The sequence below is a fragment of the Phocoena sinus genome, chromosome 12 (assembly GCF_008692025.1).
Source record: "Phocoena sinus isolate mPhoSin1 chromosome 12, mPhoSin1.pri, whole genome shotgun sequence".
NCBI lineage: Eukaryota > Metazoa > Chordata > Mammalia > Artiodactyla > Phocoenidae > Phocoena > Phocoena sinus.
In genome coordinates, this window is record NC_045774.1 from 31,156,810 (window position 1) to 31,173,861 (window position 17,052).

Genomic DNA, 17,052 nt, shown 5'->3' on the forward strand with positions numbered 1-17,052 from the left:
AAGGTCTGTGGACCACTTGAAATTATGCACAAAGTTTATGTGTATATATGTGTAGGTATATGCATAGGTATATGTATGTATTTGTTTTCTATATAGCTTACCTCTGAGTCTCAAAGGCAAGAGCTAAACCTTCTAAACATAACACTTTTAAGGATACAATAGCATACCTACAGAAAACAAAATATGTTTAACCTGAATATAATCATGAGAAATGAGACAAACCCAAATCGAGGGACATTCTGCAAAACAACTGCCCTGGAATCTTCAAAAATGTCAATTTTATGGAAAGTGGGGAAAAGAATGGGTTAATGAGCTCTTTCAGTTAAAGGAGATCACAAAAACCTAACAACTAAATGCAATGCAAGACCCTTGTTTGATTCCTGGATGGGAGAAAAAAAAAATATGTGAAGGACATTATTGGGACAGTTGAGGAACTGTGAGACGGATGTATTTTAGATAACAGTATTATATTGATGTTAAATTTCCCGAGTGTGCTATGTGTACTGTGGTTATGAAAGTCAGGTCCCACATGCAGGACTTTCAGAAAACACACAATGAAGTATTTAGGAGTGAATTATGACATCTGTAAATAATTCTCACATAGTTCATATAAAGATAATAGATTGATAGGGAGAAGACAAGGGACAGAGAGGAGAGAGACAGAGAGAAATAGCAAATGTGGTAAAATATTTAAAATAACATGTGATGATTGCAAAATTCCTGCCATTTTTCTCTAGGTTTAAATTTTCTCAAAATAAAAAGTTGGGGGGGAAAGAAATAGTCTTTCTGAGGAAATGAATGGAGGATATGATCTCTTCCATCTTCAAACAGGAAAGTAAATTGAGAAAGAGGAAGACATGAAACTGAGCAAACAGAAGATGCATGTAAGAGAGAACAAAAGAGAATCTCCAGGACACTAGACAGGATAGTAGCCAGGGGGCAAGCTTAGAGAGTAGCCAATCCAGACTGGCAGAGGAGGACAGAAGTTCCAGGAGGGATGTCTGCAAGAGGAAGATAAAATTGGTATATACTTTATGTATCTGAACTTCCTGAGAAGAGACAAATATCTCAGATGGAGGTTTCTGGATGAATTACTCATAGGCACATCCCAAACTAAGCAAAGAAAAAACATGGCACAATGATTAACCCCTAAAACAAAACAAAAAGTGTACAGAAAAGGAAAATATAATCACAATGCACTGTATTGCATTGTGTAAATAATAAAGTGTAAATAAGAGCTACAGAGTCAGAACAATATAAACAGTCTGTAATCTAACGAATAAATTCTGATACATGAGAAAAAGCGTTGAACAACGCTTTTTAAGTCTTTCATTTATAGACAGTTATTGTCTTACTCTGATGCTTTTACAAAAATGCTTACAGATGACTTGCTTTTATGCTCCAAAACTAAATTAGACTAGGTAGCAAAAGGACTTCCACTTTGTCTGAAGGTTATTTCAGAGAGGCTACTGAAGAAACAGGAATAGGGTCACCTTTAAGTATTTATGTCCCACACCCAGTGGAGTCTCTCCTAAACTCTCACCACATTCAGCACAATTCTGAAAGCCAACAAACTTCTTATGAAGTAATGTTGCTTTCTGCGCCTCGCACCACCTTGGTTTGATGTAATAACATTAATCTTGTAACCTTGCTTCCAGCATCACAGGAAGAAAACAACTACGACTGCGTTTTGTTGACAGATTATCTTCTTGCTCCCTGGAATGACTTACAAGAAGCCCCGTTGATAAGGCTGATCTAATTAGATTTACAGATGGTTCCTACTTAAGGGATGAGCAGGGACTTTACAGGGCTGGAGATGCAATCACATCCGTAGAGGATATAACTGAAAGCTTTTATTTATCAGAAAAAAAGTCAGCACAACAAGCCAAGTGAATTGCCTTAACTCTAGCTTGTCAACTAGCTGAAGACCAGGTGACAAATATTTATAATGATGGTCGCTATTCTTTTGGAGTGGCACAAAACTTTGGAATGCTATGAAAACAATGAGGTTTTTAACCTCTTCAGGACAACCTGTAAAAACTAAAAGAAAAGACAGGTTGCAGGGCTTCCCTGGTGGCGCAGTGGTTGAGAGTCCGCCTGCCGATGCAGGGGACACGGGTTCGTGCCCTGGTCCGGGAAGATCCCACATGCCGCCGAGTGGTTGGGCCCGTGAGTCATGGCCGCTGAGCCTGCGCGTCCGGAGCCCGTGCTCCGCAACGGGAGAGGCCACAACAGTGAGAGGCCCGCGTACCGCAAAAAAAAAAAAAAAAAAAAGACAGGTTGCAGAGTTATTAACTGTTATACAAGTGCCAAAACAGTTAGCAGTTATCAAGACAACAGGGCATTCCACATCTGACACTAGGGAAGCTAAAAGAAACAGCTTGCTGTTGCTGCAGCCCAACAAGCAGCTTTAAATATTCATCCTGTTCAGCCTCGAGAATGCTCACCGTTAACCCTGCTAACCCAGTAAAAGGTTTCTTTCTACAGGCTCAAGAAATTGCCGCTACAAGAAGGGAAGCGGACACGGCAAGAAAAGGGGGGAATTTTGACCCCACCACGCATATATGGTTTAGACCTGATGAAACAAAACGAAACAAAACTTACAGTGTCTAGTGAAGCCAAACTGCCATTACTCCAGCATGTACATTCTTTTTTTTTTAATAAATTTATTTATTTTTGGCTGCGTTGGGTCTTTCTTGCTGCACAAGGGCTTTCTCTAGTTGCAGCGAGCAGGGGCTACCCTCTTGGTTGCAGTGCGCAGGCTTCTCATTGTGGTGGCTTCTCTTTGTTGTGGAGCACGGGCTCTAGGCACGTGGGTGCAGTAGTTGTGGCTCACGGGCTCTAGAGCGCAGGCTCAGTAGTTGTGGCGCATGGACTTAGTTACTCTGCAGCATGTGGGAGCTTCCCGGACCAGGGCTCAAACCCGTGTCCCCTGCATTGGCAGGCGGATTCTTAAACACAGCACCACCAGGGAAGCCTCCCCAGCACATACATTCTTTAATCCATTGGGTATCTGAGAAAATGGTTTTCTAGGAAAACAATATTTTGGAAACTTTCACCCACAATGGTTCAAAGGAAATATATTACTTTATTACCAGGGTCTTATTAAGACACTTTAAAAAAAATTAGTAACTACCTTTACAGCAAACTCCCAAGAAATGAAAAGGATCATAAATTACAACCTAGAGATTCTGTTTATTGGAAAGGACATCAAATAAAAGATTCTTTGCAGCCACAATGGGAAGAACCTTATCAGGTATTAGTAACTAATCCACGCAGAGCCAAACTGAAAGACATTAATTCATAATTCACATCTCTCATTTTATAAAGCCTCCTCTGCCTGAATGAACTTTGACCCCTGTTTCTACACCTGGCTTCAACTAAGACAAGCAACACCAGGCTAGGGGGAGAAGAAGATGACAACAGCAGGAGACAACTGCTGGGTTGTCTGATGGGTCTATTCCCATCCTCCTAAGATTCTAAGCTGTTTCATCTCCATCCTCAGCACCTAGGGTTTCCAGCTTTCCATTAGAATTGCTATATCCTATTCCTTAGGGAGGTAGGTGCGTCCCCTGATCCTCAAATCTGGCCCAGTATTTCTCCTAAACCAAATGTCTATTTTCTAAGAGACAGAAAGAAAACCAAATTCTCTTTCTGTCTCTTAGCTCACTCCATTATTTACAAGCCCAAAGTGATCATCGCATTAGCTGATGACTCAAACAACCCATCCTGGCTTTCAGGGCTCTCCAATTCTGAGAGGTACTACCTTGGACTCACTCTCCAGGATGATTCAACTATTTGTCCTAAGACCAGCTCTAACAGCGATCCAAATATACTAGCCATTTTTACAAAGACATCCTGGTTGATCTCACTTTGCCCAACTCCTGCTGGTCACCTTTACCTCTATTTCTGCCTTAGCTTGTTTCCTGAACTTCGGACATATTTCCTGTTCTCAGCACCAAGCCTCCACTATGCAAAATTGCACTGATAAATCACACTGATCTGACCACTAGTATACTTCCTTAGGTACAGTTTTATGTTCACCCTTTTGCTCAATCTGCTGCTCCACATAATTTTTCTTTCTGCTAAAGCTTTGGTCATGTTTGAGGAAAGCTAGGACAGCTCATACTGTATTTATTTCTAAAACTACCCATCTATTAAATCCATGAGTTCATATCAAAATATCCAATTTCAATCAAGCACTGTAGGGTTCATCCTAGTTTTCTCTTTCCACATATGTATTCCCCTTCTCCCACGGTGTGAAACCAGACTTTCACTGAACTTATTATTTCTGCTTATTTGATAAACTCCCCTGTATGCAACCAGCCTCTCAACCTCACCACCACCCCTCCCACGCTTGGATGCCCACGTCACGCCACTTAGGTGCCTACAAGCTCCACCGAGCCACCACACACACACACACCCATCCTGGAGGACAGAGCAAATAATCAAACCGAAAAGGATTATTCTCAAGCCTCAAAATCTAGTGGAAATTGCTCAGCTAGATTTCAGAGTTGCTTGGAACTTGTGACCCCTTTATTCTTTTCAATTTTTCCCTTTTGGAATGGGAATGTATGTCCTAGGCTTGTCCTATCTGTCCTATCATTGTGCTTTGGAAGCAGATCTGGTTTCACAGCCTCATAGCTGAAGGGGAATTTTACCTCAGAATGCCTCACATCTGAAGCACCTATACCTGATTTAGAGGATATTTAGACGAGAGTTTGGACTTGGAACTGATGCTGCAATGGTTAAGATTTGAGAGCTGTTGTAATGGGCTGAATGTATTTTGCATGCTAGAAGGACGTGCATTTGGGGGCCCAGAGGAAGGAGCTTTGAGGTTGAACTGTATGCCTCCAAATTCACATGTTGAAGATGTAATTTATTTGGACAGAGGGTCCAAATAAAGAGGTAATTAAGTTAAAATGAGGTCATAATGGTGGGCCCTAATCCAATATGACTGGTGTCATTATAAGAAGAGGAAATTCGCCACAGACATGCACAGAGGGAAGACCATGTGAAGACACAGGGAGAAGACAGCTGTCTGCAAGCCAAGGAGAAAGGCCTCCGAAGAAACCAACCAACTGATAAATTTATGAATCATAAATATTTCTTATATATTTATCAAAATAAATAATGATAATAATGGATTTTGACTTATTGAGTAAAATAGGAAACCTTGATCTCAAATTTCTAGCACCTTGATCTCAGACCTCTAACCTCCAGAATTGTGAGAAAGTACATTTCTATTGTTTAAGCCAGCCAGTTTCTATTGTTACGGCAGCCCTAGCAAATAATACACTCAGCCTAACTCTTGAAGGTACTCTGCAGCAGGAAATTGGAATTCTTTCATTTCAGGTTGTTAGAAGCTCTTACATGGTAACAAGGGCATATTGTGTTGTATATACATATTACAAATGTTAAGGAACTAAATATCTGCCAGGTCAAAGCCACGCCAGGAGAATTATTAGCTCGTCACCTAGCAAGTGAACGACACGAGTTCAGCTGTACAAGGTATTCCACAGCCTTCAAAAAAAAAAAAAGTTAAAGGGCTTTTGGAGGCCTATGACTCCCAGCAGTTTTCTTCACTAGTTAAAGTTGATTATTCAAAAAAAGGCATGTTTTGTTAGGAGTTGGCGATGATAGTAGCATATGAAAAAAAAAATACAACATCAATAAAATATTAGCAGATAGAATCCAGAAATATATAGAAAGGATAACATATCATGACCGAATAGTATGTATCCCATGGAAGCAAAACTGGTTTAGCATTTTGATGGGGTTCAGGGCAGGCTGCCCCAAGATGTGCCACTCTGGCATGCTCAAAAGGCTTAGGAAGAACCTTTGAACTTCCACTATTTATTGTCTAAAATAATTTATGATAGAAGACCTGTCTGAGGAAGGAGTCAACACCATAGATACTACAGTAAAATATGAGCTAGGTGTGGTAGACAGGGAGGAACCTATCAAGGCTAGTTAGATCAAAGTCCTATCTGTGTTCCGCTGTCCCTAGATGGCCTAGCAAACATATGCTTACCAAATATTAATTCTTTTCATCTTCCTGTGAATGCCTTATGTCCCTCTGAAGTCCCAGACCCCTACCTCCTTCTCTCCAGTCCAGAATAATAAATATACCTCATCTTGCCTTACTGTCTTTGGAAATCTTTATGCTTATGAGGGTTCCCTGTATATATGTAATAAATTTGATTTTCTCCTGTTAATCTGCCTTATGTTATTTTAATTGCCATTCAAAAGAACTAAGAGGAAAAAGAGGGGGAAATTCCCTTCTCCCACAATTCAAAACCCCATCAATTAAACCCATCACATTAACAGAGTAAAACTGAAAAATCTCAATAGAGGCAGAGAAACATTTGACAAGGTTCAATATCTATTCATGATAAAAAAAACTTCCAGTAAACTAGGAATAGAAAAGAACTTCCTCAATCTGACAAACAGTATCAATGAAATGATAATGAAAATCAGTGAAAAACCTACAGCTAGCATCAGACTTTATGAAAGGCTGTTTTCCCCCTAAGATCAAGAACTTGGCAAAGGTGTGTGTTCTCACCACTTCTATTCAACATTGTACTGATGAAGGTCCTAGCCAATACAGTAAAGCATGAAACAGAAATAAAGGAAGAAGTAAGTTGAAAAGGAAGAAGTAAAACTGTCCTATTTACAGACGACCAACTGTGGACAGAGACGACTCTATGGGTTCTATAAAAAACTACTAGAACTAAAAAGTGAATTGAGCAAGGTCACAGGATTAATGACCAATATCCAAAGAGCAATTGTATTTCCATATGTTAGCAATAAACAACTGGAAAACAGAATTTTTAAAATGCTACTTGAAATACCATCCCTCCAAAATGCATATAAAATACATAAGATTAAATTTAACAAGATATGTAATATCTGCACACTGAAAACTATAAAAGATTGCTGAAAGAAATAGAAGAAGACTAAATACATGGAGAGATCAACCCTGTTTGTGGACTAAAAGATTTAATATTGCTTAGGTATCAATTATCTCCAAATTACACTATAGATTCAATTTAATCCCAATAAAAATCTCAGTATTTTTTGATCAAAATGGACAAGCTGATTTTAAAATTTATATGGAAATGTAAAGGATTTAGAATAACCAAAATAAGCTTAAAAAATAAATTTGGAGAACTTAAGCTACCTTACTTCAAGACTTACTAATTAGCTACAGCATTGAGACAATATGATATTGGCATAAGGATAGACAAATAGATCAAAAGAACAGAATAGAGAGTCTAAAAAGAGACCCAGACTAATACAAGGCAATGCAATGAAGAAAGAAGGGTAATTTCAACAAACGGTGATGGAACAAATGGATGAAACTAGAGGTATGATTCATCCTTTGGCAAAATTCCTTTCTATGAACACGTGAAACTACAAAACAAATTATCTGCTTCAAAATACACTGGTGAGACCAGCATTCCTATTCCAAAAGAAGAAGTCAAAAAGAAGGGGTCACATGGGTCCCAGGCGAGTCTGAGACCTGGCAGGGAAAATTCCATTCCATTTTAAGGCTGAAGAATAATTCTCTTTAGCTTGAGGCTCTGTTCTCTAGGCCCATCAGGGTGGCAGCTGAGCAACTCAGCCCTAGGCAGCAGCCATGACCCCTCTGGAAACAAGGAGGAGAGAGCCCTGCCCCACCCTAATGCATACACACACATGCACCCCACCTACAAAAACTAATTAAAGATGAATCATGGATGTAAATACTTGAACTATATATCTACACTATCTATACTAACTATAAAGCTTAGTTCTTAGAAGAAAACATTGGAGGATAGCTCCATGACCTTAGGGTAGACAAAGATTTCATAGGCTACTTAAAACAATAACCATAAAATTTAAACATAATAAATTGGACTTCATCAAAATTAAAATTTTCTGCTAATCAAAGACATCATTTTAAAAATGAAAAAGCAAGCCAAAACAGAGAGAAAATGTTCACCATGCATGGATTTGATAAAAGACTTGTATACAGAATATATAAGTACTCCTACAAATAAATGTGTATATAAGAAATCACCTGATTAATAGCAAGCAAAAGACTTAAACAGACCCTTCATGAGAGATATCTGAATAGCTTATAAGATACACATTTTTAAAAAAATCAACATCATTAGTCACTAGGAAAATCCACACCCATTGGAACGGCTAAAAGTAAAAAGATTGACAACACTAAATGCTGACAAGGATGTAGAGCAATTAGAAACCACACAAATTTGTAGTATCAGAGTGTAAAAAGAGTAAAAACCATTTTGGAGAACTGTTTGCCAACTTCTTATAAAGTTAAGCATATACTTACTATATGACTCCAAAATTCTGCTCTTAGAAAAATAATATATGTCTACAGAGAGACTTGTTTGAGAATGTTCATAGCAACTTTATTTGTAGTAGTCAAAACTGAAAATGTAAATATCCATCAACAGGTGAACCGAAAAATAATCTGTGGTGTATTCATACGATGGAATGATATACATGGATAGATCTCAAAATACAAAGTTGTGTGAAAGAAGTTAGACACAAATAGATACTGTGGGAATCCAATTATATAAACTTTGAGAACATGCAAACTAATTAATGATAACTTAAATTAAACCAGTGTTTGCCTCTGGGAGGGGGATTGGCTGCAAAAGGACTCTAAGAACTTTCTGGGAAGATAGAAATATTCTATCTCTTGCCTGAGGTAGTAGTTAAACAAGTGTCAACATTTGTCCAAATTCATGGAGCTGTATATTTAAAATATGCATTTCACTGTATACAAATTATACATCAATTTAAAAACAAGACTTGAGGGGAAACACTTGAAGAAGGTCTAGAAATGGCTGGTCAACTTTTATTCAATGAATAGAGCATCAGCAAGCAGAATAGAAAAATTACTTTGTATTTGGTTATGACAACTAATTCTTACCTGACCATTTTACCTACTTAATTGTACAAGCCCTGGCCAGTATCAAGAGTAGCTGGCATTTGCTGAGAATATACCGATTTCTCTGAAGAACCTAGGGGCAGGACAGGAATAAAGACGCAGACTAGAGAATGGAGTTGAGGACACGGGGAGGGGGAAGGGTAAACTGGGACGAAGTGAGAGAGTGGCCTGGACATATATACACTACCGAATGTAAAATAGATAGTTAGTGGGAAGCAGCCGCATAGCACAGGGAGATCAGCTCTGCGCTTTGAGACCACCTAGAGGGGTGGGGTAGGGAGGGTGGGAGGGAGATACAAGAGGGAGGAGATATGGGGATATATGTATATGTATAGCAGATTCACTTTGTTATAAAGCAGAAACTAACACACCATTGTAAAGCAATTATACTCCAATAAAGATGTTAAAAAAAAGAGAGAATATACCAATTTCGAAACACAGAGCCGAAACGTGGAAATCTGCTAGTAAATGAAAGCTGTCTTAGAAGTGAATCTGGTTGAAGACAATCCACAATAAAATAATCTGTTTAGCATACAAAAAAGAACAATAGGTTGCTAGGGTACTTGGATTTTAATAATTCTGGCTCTGTCACCCTTCTATAATAGCTCAGATATTCTGCAAAATACACTCTGCAATACAGTTCAGTGAATACCTAACACCATGTCTAGCACTGAGGGAACAGTGGATAAATATTCCATAAATGAAGTCCTCTACTACTTACACACAAAAGTGTTATATGAAGACAAAGAAGAGACACCTAAATCAGCTTGAAGAATGAGAGCAAGTTTCCACAAAAACGTCAACTGATGCTTCAAAGAATACAGCGGTGGGGGGCACACCACTCAGTGTATCTGCTCCGACCATGCCACTGAATCAACCTTCCTCTTTGCCACCCTTCTCCATCCCTACCCACCACCAAAGAGGCTATATGTATTTAGTAATTGATAAATATTATTTTTTGATGATCATAACTGAAAACAGTATATATTATTATTCGATTATTTTAATTAAAAATCAGTAGTGATGCGTTCATTCACCTTTTCAACCTTCACTGAAAGCCTGCTGTGCTTCTGGCACTCTGCAAGGCACTGAGGTTACCATAGTCGAGAAGGCATTGTCCCTGTCGTCTAGAAAAGTGAGCTTTCAACTCCTGGCTCCAGGCTGCTGACGGAGTCCTAGAAGGTCAGCAGCTCGTAGACATCAGGTTGCCCCAGGTCGCAAGAGGAGCATTTCCCGCAGGCTGTAGCCCCTGGGTCTCAAGCTTGTTTTCTTCCCGCCGTGCAAAAGCATCAGCACCAAGCAGGAAGCAATTCCCGCTTCAGCCGTGAAGTGGCGGTCTGCAGCCGACCGGGCCTCGGGGTGACTTAGGCTCGAGGTTCCACTTGGGGGCGCTCTCGTCTGGCTCGCGCGCCGCACTTCTCCACAGGCGGAACCATTTGACTGTGTCCCTGGTTTCTGCGGGTTTCGTAATCAGAGGACACCCAGCGATCCGGCTTCCGTGCAGCTTCCGGTTGTTTGCTGGGCCGTGCAGCTTCCGGTTGTTTGCTGGGCCCTGCAACAAACAGGGGACGGACTCAGCTGGGCGATTGGGGAAGAAACCGACCCCGACGAGCTGAGGTTTCCTACAGGCGTCTCCGGCCCTCTGCCCCTCCATTGCCGGATCTCGGGCCTGACCCGGGCAGCGCGCCTGGTGTCCAAGGAAGGCGGGGGAGATGGTCCAGATGGAGACGCAACTGCAGAGCATTTTTGAGGAGGTAGTGGTGAGTGGAACGGCCAGGGATCCAGGACGATGGCTGGGAGAGGGGGTGGCTCGCGGGCAACGACTCAAGAAACCTGGCCCGGGCAACCTCTCCTCCATCTCTTCTTTGTTGTGAAACCGTGTATGTGTGCAACGGTTGAGCAGTTCTCAAACTGCGGTCCAATTCCAAGTCTCCTTTGAAATCCACAACACCCTTTGTTACAGGCCAAGCAGGCAGGTATTGTTTGTTTCTGCGCGTTGCTGTTTAAGGTGACTTGCCCTTGTTGCATTGTATTATTTTGCTCGGTCACGCCCCTCCCCCTCCCTTTTTAAAAAAACAAAATTCACGTCGTTTACTTTTTTTTTTTTTTTAACAGAAAACGGAAATTATAGAAGAGGCTTTCCCTGGGTGAGTATATGCATGGCAGATTTTTGTGTTTTTACCTGAGTGTATCTTTGTAAGATTTTATTTAGGTCTGATTTGGAGGTTTTTAAGATTCACTATTCTGATTATGTTGAATTACCTTTTTAAAACTAGTGGCAAATAATGCTGTTTTTGTTTTTTAGCATGTTTATGGACACCCCTGAAGATGAAAAAACAAAACTAATTAGCTGTCTGGGGGCCTTCAGACAGTTTTGGGGTGGTCTTTCTCAGGTGAGCTCTGCATTTTTAATACACTCAGCTGATGATTTTTGACCCTTTCTTTTTTCACATTTTCTTTGATGTTGCTGTTAAGGTCTTTCTGGAAAAGGAGAAATAAAATTGTCATCATCTTTTACTTGTCAATTCTGATTTCCATTTGTTTCAATTTGTATTCTTCCAGTAGAGAATCTGTATTGAAAAATCAGGTTGACAACAGCACAGTGAGTTGTTTTTATAAATCTCTCCCAAGTTAGATTATATAAAACCATTTTGATCCTATGCTGATTTATTTGTACTTCGAAACAGCTGTGTTAGGGAGTGTAATGGATAAAATTTTCCATTTTTAAGGAACTGGAAACTGGCCCAGCATTGATACAAAGATGCCACAATAAGGATACAAAGATATAATAAAATTGAGGAAAGGAGCAGTAAAACTTAGTAACAGAGAACATTCACCAGAAAATGCAGCCTTGAAAAAGACAAAGTGTGTGATCCTTAAAGAGCTCATAGTCCAGTAGTACCTTATCTTCTCATGGTGCATTTTGGTAGGAAAATGAGAACTGTTTGCACTTGAGCTGCTGGTGGTTAAGACTTGCTACTCAGACATGAATCACAGAGTTTGAGTATATTCATTTTTTTTAATTTCTTTTACTTTTAATTATTATTTTTCTTTTTATTTATTTATTTATTTATTTATTTTTTGGCTGCGTTGGGTCTTCATTGCTGCATGCGGACTTTCTGTAGTTGCGGCGAGCGGGGGCTACTCTTAGTCGCGGTGCGCGGGCTTCTCATTGCGGTGGCTTCTCTTGTTGCAGAGCACGGGCTCTAGGCGCGCGGCCTTCAGGAGTTGTGGCACACGCGCTCAGTAGTTCTGGCTCGTGAGCTCTAGAGTGCAGGCCCAGTAGTTGTGGCTCACGCACTTAACTTGCTCCACGGCTTGTGGGATCTTCCCGGACCAGGGCTCGAACCCGTGTCCCCTGCTTTGGCAGGCGGATTCTTAGCCACTGTGCCACCAGGGAAGCACCCTAATTATTTTCTAATAGATAATATATTCATATGGTACAAAGTACAAAGGGTTGGACCAAAAGTTGGACCCAATGATGAATCTGCCTTCCATCTTTCTTAGCTTAATTGCTTGTTTCTTTTTCTGTCTGCAAACAGCATTCCCAGTTTATGTTTCCTTCTAGAAGTGTTTTTTTTTTTTAATACATTTATTTTATTTATTTATTTTTGGCTGCATTGGGTCTTCGTTGCTGCGCGCAGGGTTTCTCTAGTTGCGGTGAGCAGGGGCTACTTTGCGTTGCGGTGCGTGGGCTTCTCATTGCAGTTGCTCCTTTTGTTGCAGAGCACGAGCTCTAGGTGCACAGGCTTCAGTATATGTGGCATGCGGGCTCTAGAGCACAGGCTTAGTAGTTGTGGTGCAGGGGCTTAATTGTTCTGCAGCATGTGGGATCTTCCCCGACCAGGGCTTGAACCCGTGTCTCCTGCATTGGCAGGTGGATTCTTAACCACTGCACCACCAGGGAAGCCCCTAGAAGTGTTTTATGCATAGAATCATTTTTATAGAATGTTCATATGCCGTGTACACTGTTCATTAGCACCTTGCTTTTTTCCTCTTAATATTAAATTCTCAAAGTAATTCTACATCAATCCATTAAGAGTTACTTCTGCCTTCGTTTCTCACTGTCTTATAACAACACAATATTCTGTTATATGGCTGCACCTTCCTTTATTTAACCAGTCTCCTACCAACTGACACGTTGCTTCTTACCTTTTTTCGCTTTAAATAATACTATAATGAACAGTTTTATGCATGGGACACGGAATAAATTTATAGTATTGCTGGGTCAGAGGGTATGTCTATGTGTAGTTTTTATAGAAATTGCCTAATAGCTTTCCATAAGGGTTTTACCAATTTATACTCCCGATAGCAATGCATAAGAGTATCTGTTCCCTAGAGCCTCATAGTAGAATGTTAATCTACTTTTTGATCTTTGAACTTTTTGATCTTTGCCAATCTAAAAACAGGAGCAATTTTATTTCAGTGTGGTTTTATTTTTGCATTTCTCTGAGTGATGTTGAACATCTTTATGACATACTTTAATATTTTAATAATTCGTTAAACATTTTATGAGTTAAGACACAGCCCTTGTCTTCGAAAATTTTATATTCTAATGGAGGAGCTGGGAAGAAAACAAGTATTTCTAAATCAGCATTATATGTTCAACAGTAGAAGTGTGTATCAGGGACAGTGGTAGCACAGAGGAGCAGGACATCTTGAGGATATCCTAGAAGATAATCTGTGATTTGGGTACTACATTTTTGTATCAGATTTAAAGTTTTGCAAGTCTAGAAATTGGATATGTCATTAGATTCATAACTCATTCATAACTCATTCATAATTCATAACTCATTAGGAATTAGACTCACGAAATTCGCATGAGGCTGATGTACTAATTCATAGTGGATTTTTCCCCCAGTGACAGGAATATTTATATCTGCCATTAAGGGCACTGCTTACAATGCCGTACACAATCTTTGCTAGAGTTTTCTATTGATCATGAATATGTTAATAAAATCGTACTCTTTTTGGAGGTGCCATGTAGTAAAAATGGTGGAAGCTTATATAGTTGTATGATTTTAAGCTTACTATAACTCAAGTACTAAATCTGAATTTTTTCAGGTTTTTTTTTAGAATTTGTTTTCATCCATGAATTTATAATGGAGTATCTCATTCATAGTCTTGATATACTCCCAGGTACTATTAGCTATTTGTTAGTTACAAAATGTAAGTTTAGACCTAAAGCATAATCATCTTCTGATTTTCCAGGAATCTCACGAACAATGCATCCAGTGGATTGTTAAGTTCATTCACGGCCAGCATAGTCCTAAAAGAATTTCTTTTCTTTATGACTGCTTAGCAATGGCAGTCGAGACTGGTCTCCTTCCACCCAGGTACGTTTAATGGTGAATATGAGCAATCTAAAGAATTTTCTTTCTTTCTTTCTTTCTTTTATAAATTTATTTATTTTATTTTATTTATTTTAATTTTGGCTGCATTGGGTCTTTGTTCCTGTGCGTGGGCTTCCTCTAGTTGCGGTGAGTGGGGGCTACTCTTCGTTGCTGTGCGCGGGCTTCTCATTGCGGTGGCTTCTCTTGCTGCGGAGCACGGGCTCTAGGGCGCCCAGGCTTCAGTAGTTGTGGCGCGTGGGCTCAGTAGTTGTGGCTCACGGGCTCTGGAGTGCAGGCTCAGTAGTTGTGGTGCACGGACTTAGTTGCTCCGCAGCATGTGGGATCTTCCCGGACCAGGGCTCGAACCCGTGTCCCCTGTATTGGCAGGAGGATTTTTAACCACTGCGCCACCAGGGAAGCCCAGAATCTACTTTTTTATTAATGTTTAGAAATTGGTTGAGGGAATGAAGAAGGAAGTTGGGCTCAACAAGAAATCCTTTGTAATATCTCATTTTTAATTTCTAGGATGCAGTATTCTTAGAATTGTATACTTACGGTGCTCAAAACCAGGCAGACTTTGCCTTTCAGTCCAGAGACTAAAATCACTCACGTTGATGAGCTTGTTCCAGTTAACTTTTGTTGTTTTTGTTATATTCACTAGTTTGTTTATTGTATTTTTTAGATTCTACATATAAGTGATATCATACAGTGTTTGTCTTTCTCTGTCTGACTTATTTCACTTAGCACAATACCCTTCAAGTCCATCCATGTTGTTGCAGATGACACAGTTTCATTCTTTTTTTATTGATGAGTAGTATTCCACTGTGTGTGTGTGTGTGTGTGTGTGTGTGTGTGTGTATGTGTGTGTATGGCATGTCTTTTTTTATCCATTCATCTGTTGAGGGACACTTAGGTTGCTTCCATATCTTGGCAATTGTAAATAATCCTGCTATGAACATTGGGGTGCACGTATCTTTTCAGTTTAGTGTTTTTGTTTTTTTTGGCTATATACCTAGGAGTGGAATTGCTCGGTTGGTTCCAGTTTACTTTTGCTGTGTGATGAATTACTTCAATACTTTGTGGCTTAAAACAATAATAATCCTTTTATTATTAACATTCATGATTATTGTGCTTGACTGGGCAAGTAGTATGGAGTTTTTTCTCAGGTCTCGTGATTGCAATCAGCTAGTGGCTACGACTGGAGTCATGACAAAGGTTTCCCCATTCATATCTGGTGGATGATACCTGGCTGTCATCTGAGACATCAGCTGGCACTGTTGGCCAGAACCTACATGTGCCTTCTCCATGTAACCTGGACTTTCTCACAGCATAGTGGAGTCTAAGAGCAAGCATTCATAAGAGGGCTAGGCAGAAGCTTTACCACCTTGCCTTGAAAGTCATACAGCATCCCATTTGCCAGTATTAGGCCTGCCCAGGTTGAGGGGTAGAGAATGACACTGATACTTTTCATGGGAGGAGTATCAATGTCACATTTTAGAAGAGCATGTGGGATCGAAAGTCTTCTTGCAGCCATCTTGGAAAAATACAGTTTGCCACAAACAGGTAAATGGTAAATATTTAACCAATAGCTTTTGGTACATATCTTTCTAGTAAAAATATAATGTGATTAATATTATTTAGTTCTACTTTGTGTTTAGTCTTTCATATAAGTAAAAAATGTAAAATACTATACGTAATTTTTTGAAAGTGTGCTTGAGTAATATGTACCTGTATGAAAAATACTTACTGGAACTTCCCTGGTGGCACAGTGGTTAAGAATCCGCCTGCCAATACAGGGGACATGGGTTCAATCCCTGGTCTGGGAAGATCCCACATGCCATGGAGATCTAAGCCTGTGTGCCACAACTACTGAGCCCATGTGCCTTAGAGCCCGTGCTCTGCAAGAAGAGAAGGCACCGCAATGAGAAGCCTGCTCATCACAACTAGAGAAAACCCGCGCACAGCAATGAAGACCCAACGTGGCCAAAAAAAAAAAAAAAAACTTACTGTGGCAAATATAATATCCAGAGTACACAGACCTTGGCTATTAGAGAACTTGCAAAAATTCTGTCTTGTAATTGGAATGGGTATTCCTTTTTTCTAGGATGGTTTGTGAATCCCTGATAAACTCTGACACACTTGAATGGGAAAGAACACAGCTTTGGGCCTTAACATTTAAACTGGTTCGGAAAATAATTGGAGGAGTGGATTACAAGGTATTTTTTCCCTAATTATTCAATATAAAAAGTAATCGTTAGGTGTGATTACTTTTTCAGTGTACATATCTTAATTTCACATGGGAGAAATGAAGTGGAACCATTTACAAAATCTCCTTTTTTGTTGTATCTCCTGAAGGGATTTAAAATTGCTCAGTGTTTCTCACAGCTTCTCTGCTCCCCCCCCAACATTCTTAAAAATGCAGGTGGCTGGTAAATTTCTGTGACAAGTAGGGAAGTCACCAAGCAGACTCTGGGTCCCTTCATGCCACAAATCTTAGGATGTTGGGGCCCCTTTCCAATGAAAGCACAGAGCAGGTGTGTATGGAACTGAGAAGAGATGCAGGCATCAGTTGATGAAGGGAGCAAGTCCTGCTTCACCTTGACCTCCCTTGGACACATTTCCTTCCTTAACTGGTGTCTTCAGCCCTCTGCTCTTGACCAAAAACAACAGCATACAGTCTCTAATTGTGTCTCATAATACATCTCAGGAGCTCCATAGCTGCAGAAGCTTCTCCTTCATTCAAGCCACTTT

General features: G+C 40.0%; 1 protein-coding gene across 4 annotated transcripts in view; it reads left to right on the forward strand.

The window, feature by feature from the left end:
- Positions 1-10,468: 10,468 nt before the first annotated feature.
- Positions 10,469-17,052, forward strand: part of MED23 (mediator complex subunit 23) — a 43,477-nt gene continuing 36,893 nt past the window's right edge. For 2 of the 4 annotated variants that reach the window (XR_004352516.1, XM_032651070.1), the window contains exons 1-5: positions 10,520-10,728; positions 11,084-11,115; positions 11,274-11,361; positions 14,180-14,304; positions 16,406-16,517. Coding sequence is in view for 3 of the 4 variants with exons in the window: in XM_032651070.1 (XP_032506961.1) it covers positions 10,681-10,728; positions 11,084-11,115; positions 11,274-11,361; positions 14,180-14,304; positions 16,406-16,517 (405 nt within the window). In the remaining variant the exon portion in view is untranslated. Of the gene's footprint in view, positions 10,729-10,755; positions 10,945-11,083; positions 11,116-11,273; positions 11,362-14,179; positions 14,305-16,405; positions 16,518-17,052 lie in introns of those variants that run through there. The other 2 variants (XM_032651068.1, XM_032651069.1) reach the window with 2 other exon arrangements.